Raw genomic sequence first — 16,649 nt, 5'->3', positions numbered from 1 at the left:
GGTGGCGCCACGCTCTTGACCGAAGTTTATTGTTAGTATAGAGTTAATACAAGGCAGTAAATTTTTGTTGCAAGTTTATACTGGTATTTTATTTGTTATTGCTTATTCAGTTTATCTCTTTTTGGTCAACGAAAAGGATTTAGTCATAAACTGTTCGCGTTTAGTGGCAGGTGCAAACGAAGTAGGCAACAAAGCGCTTTCGTTTTTGTTGTCATGGCGGCGAAGAGAAAGCGTGATGCTGTTGACGACGACGGCGAATTCTCAAAAGTTGGTGTTCCCAAGCATATAAAAAGTCAAGAAAAGCGCCTTATCGTCGTATTAGAAAAGGCTAACCTCGAATCTATAAAGGTAAGTGGCTTGATCGTGGTCTCAATGCCACCAACTGCGAAACACGTGTGAGCGGCGTGCGTGCATGATCAACAATCAACGCCGGCACGAACTGTCTCTCTTGTTTAGGTCGGCAAGTCGTTCGAACTTCTCAACTGCGATGACCACATCCAGCAGATGCGAAAGTTCAAGAAGGATCCGGCGTTCTGTAGACCTGACATCACTCATCAGGTCAGTTGAACTGTTCTAAATTGTAATGATCATATCGTCGGAAAGGGACTTGGTACCGTTGACAACTGTCGCCACTGGAACTCGTTCTAGAGGAATACTGACGCATTTTTCAGGGGCTTAAGAATATTGTGTACCAACAATTAATCCTTGTCTCCAGTTCCTCGCGAATGCTCTGTAACTCAATCTAATGTACGTATTTTAGAATAAAATCGTACTAAAATTGACCGGTAAGGCGACCCTCAGGTAGGCGAATTATGCACCTACTTTTCATAATTACGTAGTTCCCAGTTAGGGTGTAAATATTGTGGATTATTTGTCTGCTGTCAATATTGTGGAATACATGGACTTCTGTGGGAGGAAAACGGACAGCCCCATCTTTGTCCGCTAGAATGTAACTGTGATCCTTCCAAGTTGCCTTCGTATAATTAGCTAGGAAGTATGCCCATGTGCAAATTACAAAACATGATTTGTTTCGTGCACTCCTTGGACTGCGTCCCGGTGAATGCGTATCGTTGCCGTCCTTATTCACAGAGTAAAAGGACTGATTAATGTTTTCCCGCTCACTTCCCGTTTCAGTGCCTCCTGATGCTGTTTGACAGTCCACTGAACAGAGCGGGGCTCCTTCAGGTCTATGTGCACACAGAAAAGAACGTGCTGATCGAGATTAACCCCCAGACGCGGATACCGAGGACGTTCAAGCGGTTTTCAGGGTTAATGGGTACGTACCCCACCAAGTGCATCCGGCAATTTTCGGTGTTTTTGTCGTGTCGGTTTTGTCTGTTGCGTTGGGAAGTCTGTGCGTTGCAAGCAGATTAATGTATTTTCAGGACTGTGTTTTATTTACTGCGTCATTTCTTGACATGTTGTGCGCGCATCATTCCTGAAATGTTTGGCTGGGCTTGAAAGACTGTGCAATGCAAGCTACAACTTTTCAGTTAAGATGCGGACGCGTGGTTTGTAGTACGAGGGTGGCACTGCTGCCGCGCTGCCAGATGGTGCAGCCATCGTCGTGGCTCGCACGCCACCATTTGTGCGGTCGCCCCCACTGGCATGGCCCAACGTTACTGGATTAAGTAACGTTTGGCACTGCCATAGATTGCACTGCATTTGTTGTGCTAGACCTCGGTGTTCCTGAGACATGATAGGAAATGGTTAACTGCATTTTTTGCGGTTTCGACAGCCATACAAAAATTGGCCGCGTATCTGCTCCTTTCGTTGCAAATATCGACAAAAGGCGATAGTCTTTATTGAATTTTTCCAAGTAAATGCCTCCCTTCGCCTTCCCGCTCACCTCTCATGTTGTTCCTCTTGTGTCGCGCTTCTGCCAAGGTAAAAATGCCAAAGGTTTGCTTAAATCATTTTAAATTTACCGCGCTCCACTGCTCCAGGCCGGGTGTCTCGATGCCAACGCTGCCGTATGGCGGAGACGCACGTGAATCGAGGCGCCCTACTTCAACATTGATAGAACCACGTTGCCCTACTCCACGTGCGTTCCAAGCAGAATGTGAAACCTATCTATTGGAACCTTTCGTAACTGTTGCCCGTTGATTTCTTAAAATGGCGCCAGAAGCTATAGTGGCACGAGCGACAGCAGGCGACGGCGGAGTGAATTTTTTTTCTGAAGTATTTAGTTTCGCAAAAATCAAGCATGTATAATTTTTTTTAAGGAACACTGCAAATATCACTTCTGTATTAATTTGTTGTCTTATATTTGCGTAATGTCTTGTTCTTCTTCAACAGTGTTGACAAGTATGAACATTACACCGGACTAGAGAGGTAGATTTAGCTGTGGCTACTATATAAGACTATTGTGCAGGCCTTGTTTTATAATTTGTCCGGGTGGCTGAATCGAGTCACAGACAAACAGATTTCTGGGTTTAAGTAGCCCAAGAAAAACTATCGTCCTTAAAAAAAGCCTGTAGATGAAAATTCTGGCAAAGCTGTGTTCTTTTGCATACCAAAGGCAGTCAGTCAATGCAAGAAAGATTAGAAAGACATCATGTCACGAAGATTGGGGGCGGTTGTGACCGCAAGGACTTGTATCATTCAGTAAACAACTACTGCGTGTGCAGCAAATGTTTTAGGGACCAAAATCTATGCTCCAGTGCTATGTCAGTGATTGCCCGGAAAATATTCACCTGAAAAAAAAAAAAGAGAGAAAGAGAGGAAAGGCATAGCCCCTTGGAAGTTGTGTTTTAAAACTTAGATTTTATAAAAGTGTGCCGCCCAGGAGCAAGCAGTTGTGCAGGGTGCTAATATGAGTTTCATGCTTCCCCTGATGATTTAAACATGGCACAGCCATTCGCTTTTTATTTGGTGCTTGCATTATGCATTACTAGGTTACATGTTCAGTTCGCAGCGACAGTAGAGATGTGTGCCTGTCTGAATTGTATTATTTTAATCACTGGCACCTGTAAACAATTGACCGTTAATCACATAAAGCGACTTTTTTCCAAGCTGTGCAGTAAGGTACGGGCGAGGTTAGTCGCCACAGCAGAACATTTGCTGCTGCTCCATTGTGAGTGAGCTAGGCATTACACTAGGGCTAGTCACCACTTTCATCTGGCAGCACTCACAAAAACTATTACACGGTGAAATCTTTCACACGAAGACAGCGTAAGCAATTCTTACCTCTCTGGCAACGATTCAACAACCAGCAACTAGCCCCTTGATATATGGCGTAAAGCCTACTTTTGTATGCTTTCAGGCCTTCCTGCATAACAAAGCTAATATCATTGACGAGGCAGTCACTAATGTCGGCAAACTCAACCCATGGCAGCAAGTTCACGTCGCACACCGCATCTACGAAGTCCTAGTCAGGGTCGATGCCGCCGCATAGTGAAATTTTCTCCAAGTATCGATGTTTTCGGTACCACACAGGTCACGGGCGTAGGCACTGAACCTCGTAATGCCTGCAAAACTGTGTAAAAAGACTATTACACTGAATATGTTGCTTCGTAACTGCAGAAGCCCTGGGCGCCAAATGGCCGGGATAGCCGGTGAGACCGCTCCGTGGGATGACCTTACAAATGGCAGCTGCTACTGGTGCCGGTAGCGCTCCTACCAGATGCGTCAAGTGCAACCCCTCTATGCTTGTAGTGCTACCTGCTAAAACTACCTAGCATCGCTTAAACAAACACCGAGGACACATTATAAGTTGGTCTAGGTCATTACATTTAGGTCTAGCTCACCTGAAACACGAACGTACCCCTCTGACGTGTGGCATTTCTAATTCCGCTGTCAAGCTCACAAGTTTAAGGGCACTATGAAATATTTAGGGGTAATTGAAATGTGCAGTTAAGCGATGCAAAAAAGTGGCGCTTGGCTGAGCTAGCAATGATGAAAGCTGGAGTAGGAAAATACGCAAAGCAAATAATTGTGCACAGACTCAGTGAAAGTGAACTTCTTTCCATGCAATCAAACGATTGCAAGTCGAAAAAGTACTCAGCGTATCAAGAACTTGTCAAAAAGCTACGTGGCTGGCTACACTGAACTAAATTCATGTTCAGTTCACGTATTTACTCGTGCGGTGTGAATAACTACATTTTCAGAATGATACAGAATCCTCTGCTTAGACAGGGACGACCAGTTTGTATGCAATTTAAAAAATCGCAACCTGTAAACTGTTAATGAAACTTTGAACTATGAATCAAGCTTTCATTTGAAATAGACTTGCTGGTTGTTTTCAGCACCTCTGTGAGTCATGACTAGTGTGAATCATCTTATTCCAAGCAGTGCTAATTGAGCGCCTCATGTTATGTTGTAGCACACTCAATTACCCATCCCTGACAGTGACTAGGGTTGCCACCTTTCCCTCGGGGGGGGGGGGGGGGGGGGCATGGTATATAGAATGTTTAATTTGTGTTGAAAAAAAGACGCCATGTTTTTGACATATTGTAACGTTTTCTTAGAGAGAAATCAACATAACGTTTGTACTGAAAGTGATTGAGAGCTTGGTTATTGCTCTGTGTGTGTGTGCTTCACTGCAAAGTAATCGCAATTGCTGACCGCGGCGGCAGCATTTCGTTGTGTTGTTCCTCACCCTTAGGTCCCCCTCCATCTCAGGCAGCGCGTGCGCCCGCGTATTTTCTCTGCTCGCGTGTCTTTACGCAGCTTGTCGACACATGTTTGTCGTCTTAGTTGTTGAATTGACGCTTATAAAACGCCAAAACAGACATAATCATGGCACGAGGGCCAAAAAACCGGGCAATGACGGTCGGTTTCAACTATGGACCGGCAACCGGCCCACTGATTAAAAAAACCGGTCAAGCTGGTCCAAAACCGGGCAGGTGGCAACCCTAACAGTGACGCATGTGAGGTACCATCTTGGTGCACAGGACGGAATGGCCACGGAGGTGTGCGAAGGGCAAGACAAATTTATGTCACTGACGAAAACCCCCAAGCGTAAATGATCACACTCAATACAAAACGAAAAAATAAATAAAACTAATAAGAAAACTTGCAAGTGTCAACAAACCCAAACTAATAATTACAGTTGAACCTTTCCAACAGATGTAAGATAAATGTCCCAACAAAGTCCCCACCCAACTATTCTTACCCACTAGGCCTGTCTAGTCACCGTTATGGTCGCTGTGTTGTTCTAGGAAAACCATCCTGACATGGCGCTAGGGGGGGGGTGTGCTTGTTGATATGTGGCATGGACGAATCGCTGACACTGTACCTTCTTGAGGTTGGCGCTTGCTGGTTACTTCCACTGCAGCTGTACAGCACAGTAGGCAGTGCCTGGTTCTTGTAGGGTCACTGTTGTGGGGGCCTTCAAGCTGTGAATCAACAGTGCGATGACACTATGAGTAGGCACTGGAACCGCTGCACCATCGGTCTACTCCGGCCTGGGCTTGGGTTGCGACGTTGGTGTCCCAGCAGCATCAGCCGTGGCTTGCTCTTGCCTGGCGCTCCTTAGTTCTCCACTACGCCCTCCTCCTGCCTTGAGCTGCTCGCTTAAGTTAACTCCGGGTTCCGGGGCGGCAGTTGCCGGTTGGGCCTGTTGTCTTTAGTGGTTGCGTTGTTCTTCCATTGGAGGTTACGGCCACTTTTACGGTGGGGCACTTCATGATTGGATGGGGTTTTGGCGCCTCCCCTCTTGCGGGATTGCCCTTTACTCGTGGCAATGCAACACCATCTGGTGTAGGACAAGCAACCATCTATCCCGCAGTGACATTCCAAGTGGCTTCCAGCTATTGAACCTACCCATGATGCAACTTACCAGCTGTGGAGCTTGTAGTACGAGTTCTTTGAGCGATGTTTACAGTGTTCTAGAACTACGGGCAGTGCGACGTCTTGGGAGGGAGTGCAGGCTCTTTTTGCAATGACAAATCCAGCTGGCGCGAGAGGGCGGCACTGGTTGGGGGAGTGCCATCGGCCAGCCACTGATCGAGTGCCACTGATGTGGCCAGCCTTTATTTAGTTGGAAAAAGGTAAATACTAATTTATGGTTGGATTCGCCTGCCCATAAGGAGATTACGAGAACAACTTTGGAACACCCGGGCTTTTATATGGTGTAGTTCTGTTTTGAATGGTGTGGTCGAATTCCCTTGGCGTTTTGATGCCTTTAATCAGGCGGTCCAGATTGCTTACTTTCCTCCGGACATGCGCGTCGAGTCCAATTTGCTGGCAAAATAACTTGACTGCAGATGTCTCTCTTTTTCCGTGACAGTGTCTTTGAAGCATAACTGGCTCTAAGAATATGATGGAGGTGGCTTCACTTGACGAATGTGGTCATTCCCGAGCACCCCACTGAATAAAAACGAAGGTCAAAATATTTCCTTTGCTAACAGCACCACTTTGTTCCGCAGCATATATATCGTCTCTCTTTATTTTGTGTGACCAATTCTCGTGGTGACCAGGCCTGGGCAGAACGTGAGACAGGGCGCATTTTTATATGTGGGACCGGTAGCAACAGTTGAATCCTGGCACGAAACAGCTGGTGTCTCTTACATCCATTTGCCTGACCACCATAGCACTCGCTTAAATGTCAGGATTGCGCAGCATTTATGGGCGTTACGGGCATGGAGAACAAACGGAGAAACAGTGCACAACACCACAACGCACGAAGCTTTTCATTTCTCGATGCCCACAACTAACACGGTGATGACCGCGGGATGACTGATCATGCGCGCGATTTCTGTCCGAAACGTTCAGCACTCTTCGTACCTGTTGCACCCCTCTGGGTGTGCCAGGTGGAAGGCATCGCTGCACCAGCCTCGCCTCCACCATTGCTCCGGAGCACAGACTACACACTGCCCATATTCTGGAACACTGTAACGACGGTGGCCCCACTGTGGCCCAATTCATTTTGCACTCGCATAAGGAATAGGATCTTTACAGATCAAAATTTCAGAAGTGAATCAACTATTTTGTCTTACATGGCCTTGAGGCTTGACCTGTCTGCGTGAATCTAACATGTCTGCTTTCTCGTGAAGTTCGGTTGATGATGCTCATTTTGTGATGGGGAAGTCAAATACAGTATTGGTAGTTTTATGTGCATGTGTGCGCATAAAATGTCCATTTTTACAAAAATGCGGCTTTTGCCTCACTTGGTTGCTGCCATCAAGTGCTTCACAGCTGTGCTCTCGGGCACAATTTGTGAGTGCTGCCAATTGTTGGAGCTTGCAGTGTCCAAAGCTTAAACAATTTGCCCTGCCTGGAGGGTGTGTAGGTACTTTAGCTTGATTGGCTGCTTAGCGTTTTTTTTTTTTTTTTTTGTCGTGGGTGACGTGACTTTTGAGAAAGTATCACAGACAAGCAATGTAAAAAAAAAACAGCAAGAATAAGCGTTGCGGGCTTTTGGTGTCTTCTTGTATTATCAGCAGAACAGTTAATTTGCCTGTTTTATCACTTTTGACCACTGCAAAGATTGCAGCTGCTTACTGATCCTTGATAAGTGTCACACAAGCAAAAAATGTGCACCAGTAGGCAAGTTATAGGAGCTCCGAAAATGGGCCAGTTGCATAATTGGGTCTGCACTCCTCTGACGGGTAGGGAAACTCTTGCGTGAGACCCCAACTGCACAGCTTGCTGTTGGTGGCGAGCAGTTGAGGTTGGATTATGAGGTGAGCTATGGAGTACATGAAGACAATAAGAAAGTGTCTTGTGACTGAACCTAACCGCATTGAACCAGTGGTCGTCCCGCATTACATGATAGTCTTGGACTATGCAATAACTAAAGGCTAATTGCACTCAATTTCAACCTCTTCAATACCTTATTTCCGCATAGCCTGCCTAAAAATTAGACTTCAAGATACAAAATATGAAAGCTGAAGAACATGTATCCACGGTGCAAATGGGCACCAAAAATCGGCGATTTTAAAACCAATTTTGAAACCCCCAACCGAGTGGCTGCAAGTGGCCGGCTGGCCAGAGCAAACCTGCGTGCAACACTTCGCCTTCGCAGCAGCCTGAGGAGAAGCACGCCCAGCAGAGCTCATTCGGTTCTGCTGACTGGCCGGAGGAACAGGCACCCGGCCGGCCACATGGTCACTTCCGCTTCAAGGCTGCTTGCATGATATGCCGACAGGTGCAGCGTGGCCTGCGACGGAGCTATTTTAAATGTGTCTAACCAATTAACCACGCACTTCAAAGGGGCTACCAGTCATGTCCCAGTTGGTTTGGTGGTACATGCTGTATGTTCAAAGTAAATTTGCCCGAGATGAAATTTGAGTGCAGTTGGCCTTTAACTGAGGGCAGTATTGTCGGGTTGCCTTGTATCTCAAGCATGTGCACACTAAATTTTCCATACTTACGTGCTTGGTGGTCACAGATAACTGTTCTCTGTTCCAGTTCAATTGTTGCACAAGCTGTGCATTCGTGCCGGGGCTGGATCTGTCAAGCTTCTGAAGGTGAGGTCATTAAATTATTACGTAGCCATGACTGGCACTAATATATGTGTGGGCGGAAATTCAGAATTAGCAGACTGCATGCTGAAAGACTGAGTAGCATGACCTGCTACTAGAGTTTTGCTTTAAAATGAGTGGAAATTTTGGTAAGTTGGGCCAGGTTCGTTCTATCTCTAAAAGTGCTTTAATGTTTTTTTTTTTTTTTTTTTTTTTTCAAATTTTAGCAAGCAAAGAGAAAGTTTTTACCCCCACCGTTGTGGTCGCATAGTATTACTGTGCACGCAACCATTGCAGAATCGGTATGGTACACGAGCTCATTACTATTATTTTCGCCATTGAGGAATAAAAAGTAAAAAAAAAAATGATCCACCCCTCTGCCTATCCACGACAGTGGTTGAAGGCAAAGTTTTCTTCTGAGGAATTAGTTGGCTGTCGTCTGAGTTTGGGTGTTGACTCGCATACGGCTCGCAGTTTCGACTTTCGATCGCAGCGGTGTTGACTTGGACCCTTCACCATTTGATTTTAAACAAAAAAAGCTTCGTGTTCAACCATCGTCGTTGATAGACAGAGGGCTGCATCATTTTTCTATTTAATTTTTCACGTCCATGCACCCCTCTTCAAATCTAAACTGCTTTGGCCATGCCAGAATGGTGCAATTGGATACACGTCGACTTCGTAACATGAGAGACCGAGGTTCAATTCCGATCATGGGAAGCATTTTTTTTTTCCTTTTTTTTTCACTTCTTCACCCACGTTCATCATCACTGTCAGAGAAAGTTAGCTTTCCTGCAGTGTGTTTTTGACTGCAGTGCGTACATTATCGGTGAGACATGGGAAGTTTTTCTTTTAAAGAAACACAGGCAATTTCTATGACATACAGAAGTTTGTGCTACCTGTTTGGGTGTTCCTTTTGCATTTTTGTCTTTGCGTTGCTCCTTCTGTCGTGGTTTATAATGTCGAAGTTTACTTTGGCACCAAGTGTCCAAAATCTCTCCCTTGATTAGTTTATTCTGCAGTGTACAAACAATGAGTGCCTGCACTGAGTGGATATTCTTTTATGATACATTTGTTGATTAATTATGAAGTTTAACGTGCCGACGCAAGGCAGGCAATGAAGCGCGCCGTAGTGGAGGGCTCTGGATTAATTTTGACCGCCTGGGGATCTTTAACGTGCGCCGAAATCTCGCACACACAGGCGTTTTCGCTTTTCGCCTCCATCAAAAAAGCAGCCGCCGCGGCCGGGAGTCACACCCGCGGCAGTATGATACATTTGTTGTGCGCCTAGTCTATTTCGTATCGTCGTTCCAACGTTTAGCTAGTTTTAAAGTTGGCAGTCTATGGGAAGGATTTGAGACTCAACCACCTCCTGTGATTTAACCAAAGGTTGAGCCCACGCTTTCAAAGTAGTGAAATATGGAAATGCTGCCAAACGAATATACAGTGTCCAAAAGACAAAGCAATTGATGTATTAATAATCTGTAAATGTTCTGGACTACATTATGTAGGCTCAGGTCTCATTACTGGCATTTTTGCTTATCAGCTTAATGTAGCAATTCTTACCAAAAGTGAAATGATTAGTGTTTTTTTTTTTTCCACATTATGCCTGTTACGGGGCAGTTACAAAAGGGCAAAGTCCTCTCTTTCAGTGACCTCCTGTTTCAATTTGTCCTGCCCTTTTTCTTGCATGCACCAGCAATAATTTAGGGGACATCAACATGTGATGGAGAAACTTAAGTGGAAACTTGTTTCAAGGCTTCTAATTGTACATGGCGGCTGTTATTCGGTGGCTGCAGGTCATCAAGAACCCGGTCACTGACTGGCTTCCCGTGGGCTGCCGGAAGATCGCTATGTCCCTCCACGCCAGCACACTAGTCAGGCCTAGGGAACTTGTGCCCGAGAAGGACGAGCCAATCGTCGTGGTTATCGGGAGCATGGCTCATGGTTCTGTAAGTGTTGCCCTTCGGTTACGCCTATTCCCCCCTGTCTCATCACCATTGGGGGCAGTACATCACATTCTTGAGCTTCTTGGCTTGTTGTGTAGTGTTTTGAAGGAATTGAGAAATATCTCGAGCCTAGTTATGTTTTGTGGGTAGAACTTGGAAGTGTGCACGGCAGACGAGAGGGATGGCACCAGACGTCTTTCTGCAATGGGTGACCGATTTTATTTCATGCGCAAAAGCTTGGTATCTTCTGGAGCTCTGGTGTGGTAGATAATGATGGCAATGAAGCGCTGATAGTGATGGGCACAGCCGTGGTGAGGATGGTGATGCCGCTTTGAAACAAAGTTTTTAAGGGAGTGCTGCCATTAATAAAGGCTCTGCGATGCCCAACAAGCGCATGTTAATTTGGTTGCATGTACCAAGGGATGTGGAGGGGGATGGGGGGGGGGGAAGGATTCTTCACCAGGACTTAAAATTCACTGCCCCACTTGTTCCTAGTTCAGGACTCTCTACTACGCTTTCTGCTAGCCTTTCTCATAGCGAGCATCGTTGTTACAAATCCTTTAATGTCTGCTAGCATTCTTTACCAAAGTGTATTGAGTTACCTTATTATTATTATTATTATTTAGAGTTGGTTAAAATCTGCATTTTTAAGTGCTTTGTGGCACGGCAGGGGCAGAGAATGAATTTGGGGTATCTTTCACGACTGGCCTGTGCACACAGGCAACTTTTTTTTTTTTTTGCTAAGTGCGCTGCTCTCTGACTGAACGTTGAAAGGTAGCAGACGTGGGTCACTTAGCGACTAGCCGCACTGTACGTAGGGGAGTACAGGGCATGTTTTTTGGACACGGAACCATGCGTGGTAAATGGTTTGCCCGATCTGGGTATGCGAGTGCAAATAATACTCTGGTCAAAACATTGCTACTGCTCAAGTGGTAGCTGATGTTCAATTCCTCACTAATTGGGGTAGGTGAGAACAGTGGTTATCTTGTTGGTTGCTGTTTTCCAGCGTTTATTACGAGAGGCATTGATCTCAAAGGTAAACAGCACGTCCATCTACAAAGCAAATTTGTTTATTATGCAGCCACTCTTATGCAGTCCTGTTCTGCACAGTGTTTGGCTCCTGCATGCAGAAGCTAGTATGCATTTTAAGGTTTACCTTAGAACAAGAAATCAGGTTTGCTCACAACATGCTGCACACCCGCTTAGAATTTTGTAAACCTGTTTCTTTTTTTTAACAACGTTAACTTTTAGCTGGAATCACAACACAAAAGAAATTGGTCGCTCCATCCTCAAAAAATGCAAAGCAAATGACTTTGCAAAAAAATGCAAAGCAAATGAATCTTCCCCACCCTCTATTGTGTGTGCCACATGCGAGGAGCAGAGCGTGATAAACCATGGGAGCTTTGAGCCAATCAAGAGTGCTCATCATGGAATCAGATAGTGAAGGCTCGTCTGTGCGCTGGGGTATTTGTGAAACCGATAGGGGTGCACTTGTCTTCTTGCCTCGGAATTTGACGAGATATCTCTCGGCCAAGGATGGTTCGCACATGGGAAGACGAGGTCGCAGCTCTGGAGGGAAAATGCTAGCAGTTATTTTGTGTCTGTAGCTGGCAGAGGTACTATATCACTAGAAGGGTAATAGCCTTTAGATTATTTTATCTGCCTTCAGTTTCAGTTTCAGTTTATTATTCATTCCAAAAAAGTAGTACAGTAATATTATTAAACAGACGAGGGTCCCAAAGTTAAAAACTGTAACGGGACGCTCGATGCATTACAACAATCAATAAATTAGATAAAGTAAACAAGCAACGAGTGAATGGCAATCAATTATACAATATAATGGGGTGAGTAATCATTATAAGCTAAGTGACACATGAGGCAACGAAAAACAACGCAAATAAGGAAAGAAGAAAAGAAGAAGAAGAAGGAAAAACGAAAAAAAAATTACATCAAGTTTAATGGCGGACATTGTCAATCAAAATACAATTATCTAAATTGCATATCCAAAAACCCAATGCCTCCAAAAAGCCCATAAACAGGCAGCTAATAATTTAACAGAAAACTTTTAAGCGACCTTTTGAATGATGACAATGTAGACATTGTTTTAACAGAAAGAGGCATGTCATTCCACAAAGTAATGGCCGCAAAGGCAGAGGTCATTTTGCCATAATTTGTGCGCGACGCGGGTAGCAAAAAGTTAAGGTTCATTGCAAATCTGGTCACATTGTTGTTTTGTAAGAAAACTGAATCAATGAACTCAAACGGTAGCTGTGCATTTCGCAATTGAAACAAAAGAACGGCTAATGCTATAAAAAAATAACTTACGAACAGGTAGGATTTTATTGCTGTGCTTTGCTACCATCTGGCTTGTGCACATGGTTTATTCAAGCAGATGGCATAACCTGGCCGCTCTGTTAGTGGTGGGGATAGGAGTGCCTGTTCTGGAGTTTTTAAGTATAGGTAGCCCAGCACGGAATCGAAATTGAGAAACCAGGTCTCATCAGTGGATGAAAATGTAGACAGGAAAACCTCTGCTTTGCAGCTTGAGACAGCCATGTCGTCTTCAGAGTGGGTTCAGTGAAGCAAAGCTCAGTGGGAAGGAGTTTTGGGTTATGGCATAGAACCTGAATGCAAAATTGCAGCCATATCTGTGTGCGCTGCAGTGGCAGGCAGTGTGGTTGTGAAAAGGGGTGCCCTTTCGTAATATATATATATATATAAAGAAGACGGAAATAGACATCTAAGGGGCTTGCTTTGCCCCCCAATGAGTTCATACTTGACAAGGTTAAGTGGAAGCTAAAGCGTTTTATAATTTATAAATTGAGGTAATAATGACTTGCAATGAGTTCTCTGCTAACAACACTTGACGGTGACGTTGTATTAACATAAGCTCAGTAAAGCCGCATAAAGCTCTTGCAAACGTTCAAACAAGTTAGCCTTGGCATTCAAACTTTGTGGGCTAACATTGCAAATGAAGGTGTCTAACCCTCAAAGGGTTGAATGGGTGCGCCTGTGCATACAGTTTGCTGATGGCTGGGCGTAGTTTTTGCGCCATGAGCATGACCTCGAGCCTAGGTGTCACTGCCCTCTGGCATTTGGGGCACTAGTGGTGGGTGCATTGACCATCCATTTGAAGCCAAAACACTGGGATTGCTAAACCTAAACTGTAGTGCAAAGTAAAAAATAGGGACAGTGAAAGCAAATGCTGAGCAGTTCCAGTTCTGTAACAAGTGTGACCAGTACAGTGTGATTTACTTTAGGTTGGAATACCGTCGTGCCTCTGTGCCACATGGTGTTACTTATAGGCAGGGTTCTCCCCAGAAATTTATGAGAAGTGGACACTCTGAGAACAGGGGGTATGGGGAGATGTTAAGTTCAATCACAAAGATTCAACAACCCTGGTCAAATATTGCTGGCCAAACACGGCATATAGCTGGCAATTTTTCCGACTTAAAAACAACTTGTTCAGACTCCTCCACGTATACAGGCAGCAAGCTGTGCCGCCCGCTGCCGCTGGGGTTGCTCTCGCACAGTGGTTGTTTTGAGTTCTTCAGGCGCGCGTTTCAAACGGGTCAGTCGCTGGAGCGGTGGGGCCTACCGAACTTAAAGGAGTACTGACATGAAATTTTCGTGTTACTTTTCTTCGCTGCTATGGGTGCCTATTAACCCACTTATCATAGAATGGCACATTAGACGGTCGATGGCCACGTAAACAATCATTTCTGGCGTCGTTTATTCGTGTCAGTTTCGGTTTCGACAAAACGAACGTTCAGCGGCCGCCATGACAGGAGGTAGCACCCGACGTCACCATTCTTGTTGCATCGCTGTCATTCTAAACACACGCGCTCGCTCGCTTTGAAATGTTGTGTCAGTACTCCTTTAATTAAAGCAGTGGGCAGTGAATCAGATAGATGGGCGGTGAAGAGGAGCAGTGGACGGCATTTCCGCCAGTGCCCACTGTGGGGAGAACTCTGCTTATAGGCCTTGCACCCCTGAAATGCTGTAACTAAATTATTTTGTTGCACAGAATTGGAGCACATACATAGTGAGTACAGATGACATTTGTTAATCTGTACCTTGAGGTTCAAGCTCTCATTTAAAAATCCACCCTGGACTGATGATGATGACACCTCCTGTGTTCACCCAAGTGGTTCATTTTGTGCGTCCCTGTTTGTCTGCTGCTATGTATCCCATTCTCTGTGTTCTTTGCAGCATGGCAATCAAAAATGTAGAATTTTCTTTTTCCGCTCCGCTTAATTGCAGCCTTTGGAGCTTATCTGAAACATCCAGTGCTAATCTTTTTTGAAACATCATCCCACACAAGTTGCTGTGACGGAGAAAAGCAGATGAAGTCTGTACCAGAGGTGGTGTTAAAGTATCTACATTGGGTTTAATTAAGGGCTGAATTTGTCATAACGTATTCAAGTCAAAAGAAAATTCTTCTGCTTTGTGGGTGTGGGTGATTGACGTGGAGCAGAATTACTACAAGGCACCTTTGATGGGCCTCCTCAAAGCCTGGAATAAAATACAAAGTCATCCATAATTTACGGGGTCAGCATTTTGTTTGCGACATAATCACACCACTTCTTTTTCTTTCAATTTCAATGGGCTGCCGTTTCAGTTGTGTGTGCTCAGCCTGTGTTGTGCTGTGTTTTGCTTTAGTTCTATTCCTTTGGGTCTGGGTTTCATAAATCACTCCCCCTTTTATCTCAAAGGGAAGGCTACTCCCCAAACACATTTGTACACAACCAGTAATAGTAGCTGAGAGGCGGTCTGTTTTTGTGTGGAGCAACCTAGCGCTCATTTGTCAAGTTAATGGAGTACTTTTCTACTCGCTGTTTTGGCCTGTTCTCATTGTTTGTGCCCTGAGGGACAAGGACTTTTGTTGTGTTTATCTTTCTTCGTTGAGCAGCCACTACTAAAGCTGCTGGGGTGGGTGAAAAAGGAAAGGCTACAAATGAAAACCAGCTGTTTCACTTGCATGGCTTGCTGCCTTGTGAATATTGATTGTGGCACTTTATGGGCTCTAATTGTTCATTTATAATGTGCCGCTTGCCAGTTGTCTGAGCCAAAGGGTTTCTAAACGTGCATCTATTTCATGATAGCCCTTGGGCTTTCACAGTGCTGTATTGTTAATTATTTGCAGGGTTCAGACAAAAAATTAAAGAAAAGAAAAAAGAACTACAGTAGTGGCAACCACTACTTTTGTTTATTTATTTACTTATTACAATTTTATTATTCTGTTATTATTATTATTATACGGACGGACGGACGGACGGACGGACGGACGGAGAGAGAGAGAGAGAGAGAGAGAGAGAGAGAGAGCAATTTTTGAGGCATTGTCATACATGAAAAAAGAAAAAAAAAGCAGCAACCTTGTCCTTTTCAGGGCATGCAAATGTTTGATTTGCCTGAGCAACAAGTACAATGGACTGCATTTCCGATTCAACCAGTTCATTTTTTTAGCTTCTGATTGCGCTAGAGATAGGATGGCTACGTTGGAATTACGGAAGCCTCAGTGTCAAACTTGCCTCGAAATAGGAAATAGTTTACTTGGCTCTGCTGAGCTTGGAAATGTGACCTTTGCATTTCCTGGTGTTGTACACGGGTGCCGATGTCTTCTCGTTTCAGGTGGACCCCGACTACACGGAGGCCTCCTACTCCATCAGCCAGTACCCACTCTCAGCTGCGCTCACCTGCTCCAAGCTGTGCTCCGCGTTTGAGGAGGCCTGGGGCATCCACTGAAACGGACTACTGTCGAACCGCAGTCTCCTTTGTACATGTGTTCTCGAGCTGGAGCTCCAGTGCCATTGCAGTAAAATACATTTGAGCACGTGCTGATATTTATTTCATGGGGCCTGGTGTGTTGCAGGGACCTTATTTCTGCATCAGTTCCGCCAAACTGCTTCAAAATGCAAATCCTGCTACGTTTTCAGTAATGTGCGCTGAACCTGCGCCAAACGTGGCTTGATGCAATTTGTAGTAATGAACCTAACTGCCCAAGCTTGTAGCACTTTGCAATCAAGAGGGGCATTGTTCCTTACATGCAGCACTTCCGTGATGTGTGCACAAAGTAAAGGGGAACGTCGTGTTCGCCGTGAATGAAAGCGAGGCCGGGTCTCTTCTGTGAGCGTTGCACGGGACCGAACGGCTTTGAGCTGTGGTTTGCAATACAGCTACATCAAAGGTTAACCAAGCGAAACCAAGACTCAACCAAACTAAGCCAAGCTTGTGCTTTGCATATCCAAGGTTAGTTGAGCTAAGCCGGAGCCTTGGTTAACGAAGCGAAACCAAG

At 45.0% G+C, this 16,649-nt stretch overlaps 1 protein-coding gene across 1 annotated transcript; it reads left to right on the top strand.

Moving 5' to 3' along the window:
- The first annotated feature begins 191 nt into the window (after nucleotides 1-191).
- LOC144145881 (ribosomal RNA small subunit methyltransferase NEP1) lies at nucleotides 192-16,195 on the top strand. The gene is made up of 6 exons (XM_077677717.1): nucleotides 192-348; nucleotides 457-558; nucleotides 1,135-1,276; nucleotides 8,356-8,414; nucleotides 10,205-10,357; nucleotides 15,986-16,195. Exons 1-6 carry the CDS (start codon nucleotides 214-216, stop codon nucleotides 16,097-16,099), a joined length of 705 nt encoding a protein of 234 aa, XP_077533843.1. The 5' UTR covers nucleotides 192-213; the 3' UTR covers nucleotides 16,100-16,195.
- The last annotated feature ends 454 nt before the right edge of the window (nucleotides 16,196-16,649 follow it).

Source organism: Haemaphysalis longicornis, unplaced genomic scaffold (assembly GCF_048455015.1).
Source record: "Haemaphysalis longicornis isolate Haplotype H1 unplaced genomic scaffold, Haemaphysalis longicornis Haplotype H1 scaffold_7, whole genome shotgun sequence".
NCBI lineage: Eukaryota > Metazoa > Arthropoda > Arachnida > Ixodida > Ixodidae > Haemaphysalis > Haemaphysalis longicornis.
Note: the sequence above shows the minus strand (reverse complement) of the source record. Positions and strands in the feature narration are given on the sequence as shown.